General features: G+C 54.1%; 1 protein-coding gene across 2 annotated transcripts in view; it reads left to right on the top strand.

Moving 5' to 3' along the window:
• TNFRSF1B (TNF receptor superfamily member 1B) overlaps positions 1–9,125 on the top strand; it is a 36,256-nt gene that overhangs the window by 23,851 nt on the left and 3,280 nt on the right. For both annotated transcript variants that reach the window (XM_006145297.3, XM_027770626.1), the window contains exons 7-9: positions 181–258; positions 799–833; positions 5,389–5,596. In XM_006145297.3, coding sequence (XP_006145359.1) covers positions 181–258; positions 799–833; positions 5,389–5,596 — 321 coding nt within the window. The remainder of the gene's footprint in view (positions 1–180; positions 259–798; positions 834–5,388; positions 5,597–9,125) is intronic.

Raw genomic sequence — 9,125 nt, 5'->3', positions numbered from 1 at the left:
CAGGATTAGGATTGTATTAGGTGGGACATGGCCTACACATGTTATGTTTGTAATGGATTTTGAGAACCTCCTCCTCCAATTTCCTGCTACTACAGAGCCCTTTGAAGTCTCTGATGGCCCTGCTGGGCCCCTGGTATGTTTGTTTCTTTGTGGCCATTTGAGCTTCTTTTTTCTTTCTAGGGCTCATTGTGGGTGTGGCCTCCAGTCTGCTAATAATAATAGTGCTGGTGAACTGTGTCATCCTGGCCCAGAAGAAAAGTAAGATGCTGTTCTTCCCTTCCTTCATCTACTTGCACAGGGAGCTTTTCTGAGGTGCCTCCTCCTGGGAGTCCAGCCTTCGGGGTCAGACAGAACTGTAGTCCACTGCTCCGTAGGAGCTGAGAGCCTGGGGTGGACTTAGCTGCTGACAGAGAAGAGGCACTCAGGCTGTGCCCAGGGGTGGACTTCAGGATTCCTGTCCAGGAAGCCTGGGGGAGTCGTCCTCCCAGAAGACATGGCCCCTGAGCTGGGTAAGAGCTTGATGGGTGGGGTGTGCCCAGGAGAAAGTAACAGATAGAGGGCACGGCTGGAGGAAGGCAGGGCTGGAGAGTGGTGGGGTAGGAAGATAGAGGAACAGTGTCGGCCCAGCTGGAAGACAGGGTGGGGCTTCTGTGGACCTTGTCTGGTCAGCCATTGCTCCTCCTAGGGCTGGCCTACTCCACGGGTTCTGCTTGGGCCGCATGCTGTCCTCCTGGTCAGAACAGACGTTCCCTGAGGAAGTCACACTCCCTGACTTGTCCCCTTCTCTTTATTTTGCAGAGAGGCCCTCCTGCCTGCAGGGAGAAGCCAAGGTGGTGAGTGTCCTCTCCTGGCTCCTGTCTCCCTGGCCTTCTTCCCGGTGAACCCTGTAGGTGGTCTGTGCGGGGTCAGGAGGTGTGCAGAGCCTGGGTGATGGAGGAAAGGCCTGGGCTCAGACAGCCCTCAGGGGGGCTAAAGGAGACTGAGTGAAATGCCATGTTGAGGAGTGGCTGACTTAGTGGTGTCAATGACAAACACGTGGCCATAAGTCCCACAGTGTAACCTTGGGTGGACGTGAGCCTGGGTCATGTCTGCTCAGTCCAGCCTGAGGGCCAAGCCATTCCCTCAGCTGGCAACACTTCTCATCTTCCCCACAGTGTTTACACAGCTCGTGGGGACTTGTTTTCCAGGCTGTGTTCCAGGGTCCCCTGGTGTCACACAGAGAGCCCCAGGAAGTCATCTCTTGGGTTTGAGGTAGAAGCTTTAAAGCTGGACTCTGGGTCCTCCCCCTAATTCAGCCAAAACATCTCACATTTGATTTGTTTATAAAGTTGGGCCTCTGAAGGATTTTTGTTAGAAATAGACCAATGACATAGTATTTATGTATTTATTTATTTTTCTTTTTTTGGAGAGGTTTTTGTTATAGGGCGTGTGTGCTCACCAGAAAAACCGAGACAGAGCCAGAGAAAGTGAGAAATCACTCCCCAGGGGGAATGACCACGCCACAATCCCTTCTCCTCCATTCTCCTCTCAGGATCTTGGGCATGCACGCACACGTGCCCAGCGTGCGTTTAAGCCACCGGGTCTAGGACTCGAACCACATCCTACATGGGAGTCCAGCGACATAGCCATTATGCTAACTGCTGGTCCCAGACATAGTATTTATTAATTCTTCATCAGCAGGCATTTGGCTGCAAGCAATAGAAAACTAATAAATGACTTAAAAAAAGGCTTTCTTTTTCTTGCATTCCAAGAAGTGCAGTGTGTACGGCTGCTGGAATGGGTTCAGTGGCGCCCTCCCATGATGCCAGCTGGAGCCTAGCTCTGCTGTCTGTCGCGTGTTGGCCTGTGTTTTTTCGCTTGTGCCCTTGTGTCAGAAGGTAGTGATCATCACCTCATGTGTGACCTCTGGGTTGGAGGCACAAAGAAGGTGGAAGTGGCTAGGCCCACCGTGGTACCTTTATCAGTAAGCTAGACACTTTCCCCAAGGCCCAGGTAGACTTCTTTGATCTCATTGGCCAGAACCAAGTCAAATGACTGCCCCTAGCTGCAAGGGAAGCTGGGTTAAAGAGGATGCTTTGCTTTCTTGGTCTCTATGGGAAAGGGGTTGGAAATGGGTATGGTGAGCCAGTACCTGGTAGGCAGGGCAGTTTTTTTTTGCCCAGTTTTACAGCTGAGGAAGCAGAGTCCCAGGAGCTTCTTCTGCCTTCCCTGTCCTGCCAGGGCAGGGTTGCTCAATCTCATGGACATTTGGGGCCAGAATGTTCTCAGTGTGGCTCTCCTATGTATTGTTGGCTGTTCAGTATCTCTGGGCTCTGTTCACTAGATGCCAGTAGCACCCCTACTCCAGTAGTGGCAACTAAAATGTCCCCTGAGGGCCACAGTTGCCCCTAGTAGAGAATCACTGTGCTAGAGCAGAACTCGTCTCTAGGTGGCCCAGTGTCTGGGGTTCACACAGGCTTTTGAAATTAGATAGGCTAGTTTCATCTCTTGATTTTACTGACAATAATGAGGTACAGAGAGGGAAAGTGACTGACTGGGATCACACAGCAATATGTCACCACACTCCCCGCCCAGGGCTCTTGGCCCTGCCCTGTGGTATTTCAGTGGGGACCCAGCCTTTTTCTCAGTCCCCCAGGGGCCAAACTTCCCCATGCCTCCTTTTGCTGGCTTCAGTTTTATGATGCTGACAGTTGCTGGGCAGCACATAGACAAACGTCCATCCCAGTTCTAGTCCAGCAGCCCAGCCACCGCCTCCTTCTTCCTGACCCAGTGTTTCCCAATCCCCATGCACACAAGATACTCTGGGTGCGGCCAGTCGCCTCTGCTTCCCCTTTCCCTTCAGCGTCGCTTCACTGTGAGCAACTCGGCTTCTCTTTGTGAGTGCCACTGTGTGCAGAGCCTGTGGTGTGCTGGTAACTGGCTCCCTTCCCGAGGGAGCTACCAAGCCCTTCCCGACTATGCAGTTGGGAAGGAATTTGCCCAGGTCTGAGCTGGGTCCAGCACACCGTGGCAAAGCCTGTGCCAGGCTCTTGGCCTGTGCTGTGTCACCGAATCCTCACATAGCCCTGTGATGGGGGGACATCATCATCCCTATTTTACAGATAGGAAACTGAGAGGCAGGGAGTTCAGATACTCATGTAAAGTTTGATCATGGGAGAAGTGGCTTAGGCCATGTTGGAAACTTAGTCTGAAACTGTAGGTGTGGCCTTTACCACTGTCCTGTTCTGCCAGGGGAGACATGCCAAGCTGTTCCAGGCATTGCCTGGTCCCAGCAGGGCTTGCCTTTAGAGGCTGACCACTTCCCCATGTGCCCTCAGTCCCTGGGCTCCCACTCCCAACCACGAGCCCCTTGCTTGCCCTGTGCCCTGTGCCATTCATCTGACCGGCAGCTGGTCCTTGCTAAGAGGCCGGCAGAGCTGGGCCACTGGAGTCAGGAGAGGTGACTCAGTACCTTCTGCTACAGAAATGACTCTCAGGCCATGGGAGACAGGGACTTCCTTTGTTTAGAAAAGACCAGCGTATCCACATGGGTGAGCTCACTCACAGTCACCTCATAGACTCTCATGCACAAGCTCCGTTTAATAGTGAGTATGAATCTTCTCAGGTGCTGAACACATGTCAGGAACTGTGCTGAGCATTACTGATCCCCACAGTCATGCTACCACACACAGGTACCACAGGTATCACCCCAGTCCTTACAGCCCAGAAAATTGGACCCAGAGAAGTTAAGTAACTTTCCCAAGGTAGCACAGCTCGTGAGAGTACCTCTGCTACCCCTGGTATACACAGTAATTGTACCACTCACAGACATGCACATGTGCCTCTTCAACCTAGACACCTGTGTGTACACACTTCACACACCCTCACAATGGTAGATACAGGTGTATGAGTCTTGTGAACATACATACACACATCACATACAGACAAGGGCCGGGCAGGAACCTGGAGGTGCAAGGGTTTCTGCTTCTGCCCAGTATGGCTGGGAGGTAAAGGGAGCTGGCTGACTAGGATTCTGTGGGGTTTTTTGTTAGTTTTGTTTTTGCCAGAGGGCCTGTATGGTAAGAGGGAAAGTAAGAGGACACCCCCTACCATGGGGAATGGTTGCACCACAATCCCCTTTCCTCCACCCTTCCCTTCTTTTGGGATTTTGGGCATGCACTCATAGGTGCTCAGTGTATTTTGCAATCTTCCAGCTCTAGGACCTTGCCAGGTCGGCCAGAGGGGATCCAGCTGCCTTAACCGCCATGCCATGGGCTGGTCCACGGAGCCTGTGTTTTGAAATGAGCTGCCCTGGTCCTCCCTGTCCATTGGGATCCCTGCCCAAGGAAGAGGCCTTAGGTTGCATCTGTGCTGCCCACAGACTGCCCAAACATGGCAGCTGTGGCTTTGGGAGAGGGAGGTGTGCTGTGACCTTTTGGGGTTTCTGTTCTGCCTGGCTCTAGCCAACGCACGGGGCCAGAGCCCAGGCCAGAAAGCCCCTTCCCTGTGGCTTGTGAGGAGTGACATTTGGATGCGCCTCACCCTCCAAACTCAAAGCAGAGCTGGGGATGGGGTGGGTGTGGCTGAGGTCAGACTACCTGAGGGAAGGTTCAGCATGAACTTGCTATACCATCATCACTAAAAACAGGGAAAGCAAGCCCAGTGGGGGACCACCCAGGAAAGCAAGAGGGCAGTCGTGCAGCTTTGCACACCAGCCTGGGCTCGTCCTGCTCCTGCCATGGGTCAGCCATAGGGTATCGAGCACAGGATTCACCCTCTTGGAGCCTGTACGGGCTTCATGAGGTCACTTGTATAGGATCCCTCCAGCCTGGCATCAGAATCTGTGGGTGGCCTCCAGCATCAGAGAAGCCACAGAGCCCATGGGGGAGCAGGAGCTGAGAGCTGGGAGCTGCAGTAATTGGCCCGAGGGGAGTGGGAGACTGTAGTTCTCCCGCCTCTGCTCAGACCACATCTCGGACTTGTATAGGAGGAGGGAGGCCTGGAATCGCAGTTGTTTCCTGGGGGCTACTTTTTGCTTGTAGCTACTAGGCTGGACCACATCCCCCTGTGCTGATGGGGTGACCTTAGGAAAGTTGTTTTCCTCCTGTTTCATTATGCAAAATGAGTATGAAAATCCTGCCCCGCCTCTAAGACTATTTGCTGAACAAGGCCACAGGGCCCGGCCCTCGCAGAGCCCACACTCCAGGTAGCTAGATGCTGATAACAGAAACACAAAAACCACTGAGAATCACACCTCCCAAAAAGTGCTGTGTGTGGAAAGAACGTGCAGGTGTGGGCAGAAGCATCATGTAAACTGTGAAGTGGTCATGGCAAGGGTGTAAATGCTGGGGAGAAGAGTGGAAGAGGAGCTAGCTAGTGGACTTACTGCTGTTCCTCCTCCCCATCCAGCCTCACCTGCAAGCTGAGAAGGCCCAGAATGTGCTGGGCACCGAGCAGCAGCACCTGCTGACCACGGCACCCAGCTCCAGCAGCAGCTCCCTGGAGAGCTCGGCCAGCGCCTCGGACAGGAGCACGCCCACTAGGAACCAGCCACAGGCGCCAGGCATGGCGAAGGCCAGTGGGTCTGGGGAGGCTCGGGCCAGCTCCGGGAGCTCAGGTAAGAGGCTGAATGAAGAACACCTGGCTTCATTCCTTCCCCCTCGTATTTCTTTTTTCCCTTAAGTTCCTTTCTCTCTCTCTCTCTTTCTTTCTCTCTCTCTCTCTACCACTCCCTCCCTCCCTCCTTCCTTCTCTCTCTTTCTTTTCTTCTCCATAAGAGACAGACAGAGAGAGAGTGAGACAGGGAGACAGGCACCCAACAGGGCCTTCACATCTCAGTTCACCCTTGGTTTCAGCCATCTGGGATCATGGGTGTTCACGTGCACCTGGCATGCTCAGGGAGGTCCTTGGACGTGAACCCAGGACCTTTCTCATATGGGTCCAGTTGTATAAGTGCTGGCACACCACTGGGTCTCCCTTTATATTTCTTAACTAGTTTCTGTCTTAGGCATTTCCTCTGGGGCCTCCCTGCAGGGCAGGGCAGGGCAGGGCAAGGCAAGGCAAGGCAAGGCAAGACAGCTGAGGCCTGAGCTCTCAGCTGGCATTTGAAGCACGGCAGGATCAGCCTAGACCCACTCCCTAGGCTTACCCCCTCTGCCCTGCTCAGGGTCAGCAGCGCCATGGAACTTCTTTCAGTGCCCTGAGTCCACCAAATCTTTTGTCCACACTGGAGCACCTTTTCTTCTATTGGACAATCCCAACTTCTCCTTTGAGTCCCTAGATGGGAACTTTCTTAAACCCCCTCCTGCCGCCACCCTCAACTGGACTGGCAGCTTCTCTGGGCTCATGAAGGCCTTGCTTCCTGCCTGCAGCATCATGAGGCTTTATAGCCATTATCTGCCCCCTTCTGTCATTGTCTGTCTTTTCCTGTTTCCCTCCCCAGGCTTTGGGGCCTGGACCATCTCCTCACCCCTGTATCTAGTTCCAGCTTTGCACCTGACTAATCAGAAACATCATAATAATAGCTTATATTTACTGAAGACGTGTGGTCCACAGGCACTGCACTGAAGTTAACCTGCCCATCAGTGTTAAGAGAGTGACATTATTATCCCCATTTCACAGATAAGGAGACTAAGAAGGCCCAGAGAGGTTACACGTGGATTCAAGCGCATAGAGCTAGTAAATAGAAGAGCCAGGAATTGCCCCTGGACTGCCAGACTTCCGTGCATTGTGGATGGAAAACAAAGGAAGAAATGGTGCCCCTAGGGCTCTACTCACTTCAGCTGTTGCTGGGAACCTTTGGGCCTGAGGCACCAGGAGTGTAGGGACTATGTCTTGTTGATGTAGTCTACACTTTGCCCTGGACCTGGTCTGTGTGGGTGGCACCCCTGGGTTGACATCTCTTCTGTCTATACTGGTGGGACTCCTGTAGGGGTTCTCCAGAAATCTGGGTTCCTGGGACTTTGCTTTGTAACAGAGAGGTCACTGTGTTTGACTCTCTTCTCTGGTAGCACCAGCCAGTGAGACAATAGGGAATGTCTGTGCCCTTGGGTTACCCCCAGCTCTCCACCCAGAAAGTGGGCAGCCTTCTTAACCCTGCCGAGCCTCGGTTTCCTCCTCTAGAGATGAGCCACAGCCCCTCTTCAGCAGAGTTGGAGAGAGATGAGTGTCATTGTGCTCGACTTGGTACCTGGCAAGGGCCAGAGTCCCTCTGGGCTGCCCCCAGCTGCAGCCCCTGTTCCACAGTGCCCTCCAGACACCCATACGCTGCTGCTCCTCTGGCTTGCTGCACCCCTGCCTCTTGCCTTGACTCACGCTGCCCCTCTGCCTGCAGTGCCCGTTCCTGGCTGTCACCTAACTGCTGCAGGGGCTGACATGCCCACTTTGGTTCCCCCATAACCCACCCTATTCAGGGCAATGTCTTGTCAGTGCCCCCTACTCCAGCCTGCAACTCCCGGAGGAAGGCCTGGGGCAGTGCTGGGAATAGAGCCAGTGGCCCCCATGTTTGTTGACTAACTGTCCCCCAGTGCAAACTCTGGGTCTTTGTCCAAGTCTTGGCTTCTTCTTTCTGGTTTCTGAGCTGCTCTCCTCTGGCCTTCCTGGTGTGGTCTGCTCCTCAGGTTCAGAGCGGACGCTGGCTGCACCTGCCTGTCCCCTTATCCTCTTCCCCTGCATTCCCATTCCTTCTCCCAGGAGCCCTCCCCGGCCTCCCTGGCTTCAGCATCATCTCTGCTCTCCCCTCCTCTTCCTCTCACCCCTCCCACCTGCCACGGCTGTGGGAATGTGTAAGCCCCAGGCTGTGCCCCTTTGTGGTCCTCCGTCCACCCCCGCAATGTCTCATTCATGATGTGCAAAGGCCATGGTGACTTTGGGTGACATTTGGGTGCTGTGGAGGCTCAGGGTGGAAATTTCCTTCTGGCCCTGTGATTTCAGCCCTTCCTCCCCTCGGGCCTGTTTGGGGCTGTTTTCTCTCTCTTTTTTGAGACAGGGTCTTACTGTCAATCCATTTGAGTCAGCCTCTCACCAGGGACTACAGGGCCTTGCTGTGTTGCCCATGTCAACCTCGAGCTCCCGATCCTCCTACCTCAGCCTCTTGAGTTGCTGGGATTACAGGGGGCGCCATGACACCCAGCCTTTAGATTGGACTGCAGATTGACTCAGACCCCCTAGGCGGTCCCAGCTGCGGAGCCATGTCTGACAGTGTGTACCTCAGTGGCTGGGCCTGTTGGGGTTGTTCGGAGAACGGCAGCTTGCCAGCTCCTTCTTCCTCATAGCTCCCCCTAGTTCCTGGAGTCAGGGGACCACTGGGATGAGGACTGGAAAACCAAGGGCTGCCCCTGCGCCGGTCCTTCAGCAAGTCCCTGCAGTGCGAACAGGCAAAAAGTCCCTTCTCTGGGACTTGATGGCAGCACAGTGTAAAATACGATCCTCTGCAAGGCAATCTTATGTGGGGAGGTTCCTGGTTCAAATCCAGAGACCTCCTTGATGTGTGCACACTCTCTCTCTCCCTCTCTTACTCATGAAAGAAATAAGTAAAGGAATATTGAAAAGAAGAAGGGGGGGGGAAAAGCTTTTACCCTTGGGCTCAGAGTCTGGTGGGGTGCCACAAATTAGCATCCTAGGAAATGGGGTCCCTGGTGATCATAGAAGAGAGGAAGGACCGAGGAATAGGAAGCCTCTAGAGGGGGAGACCTGGAGGCTTCCTGGAGGAGGTGGCCTTTGAGCCGAGGCCTAGGTCATAGGAGAGAGTGAGCAATGAAAGTAGGGAAGGGCTTTCAAGGCTGAAGGAGCAGCACGTGCAAAGTCCCCAAGGCCTGAGGGACTCACAGTGTAGCACGAAGATGTGTGTGACTGCAAGGAACCTGGTGAGGTCTTGGAGCAGAAGGAGCAAGGAAGGGAAGGCAGGCACCGGGGCTCACAGGGCCCTCTAATGGTGAAGACTTTCCTGCGTGGCCAAGGAAGTGCTCTGCCAAGTTTGAACGGGCTGGCTCTGGCTGCTGGTGGAGAACACACTTAGAGGGGTGGGTCGGAGCAGAGAGAAGGTGGAGGCTGTTCACACTGTCCAGGTGAGAGTGGATGGGGCAGTAGGTTACAGGGAGGGTGGGGAACGTATGTTATCTTCTGCAGGCAGCCAAGCAGGCATTCCT

The sequence above is a fragment of the Tupaia chinensis genome, unplaced genomic scaffold (genome assembly GCF_000334495.1).
Source record: "Tupaia chinensis unplaced genomic scaffold, TupChi_1.0 Scaffold000146_1, whole genome shotgun sequence".
NCBI lineage: Eukaryota > Metazoa > Chordata > Mammalia > Scandentia > Tupaiidae > Tupaia > Tupaia belangeri.
This window is presented reverse-complemented; position numbering and strand designations above follow the sequence as displayed.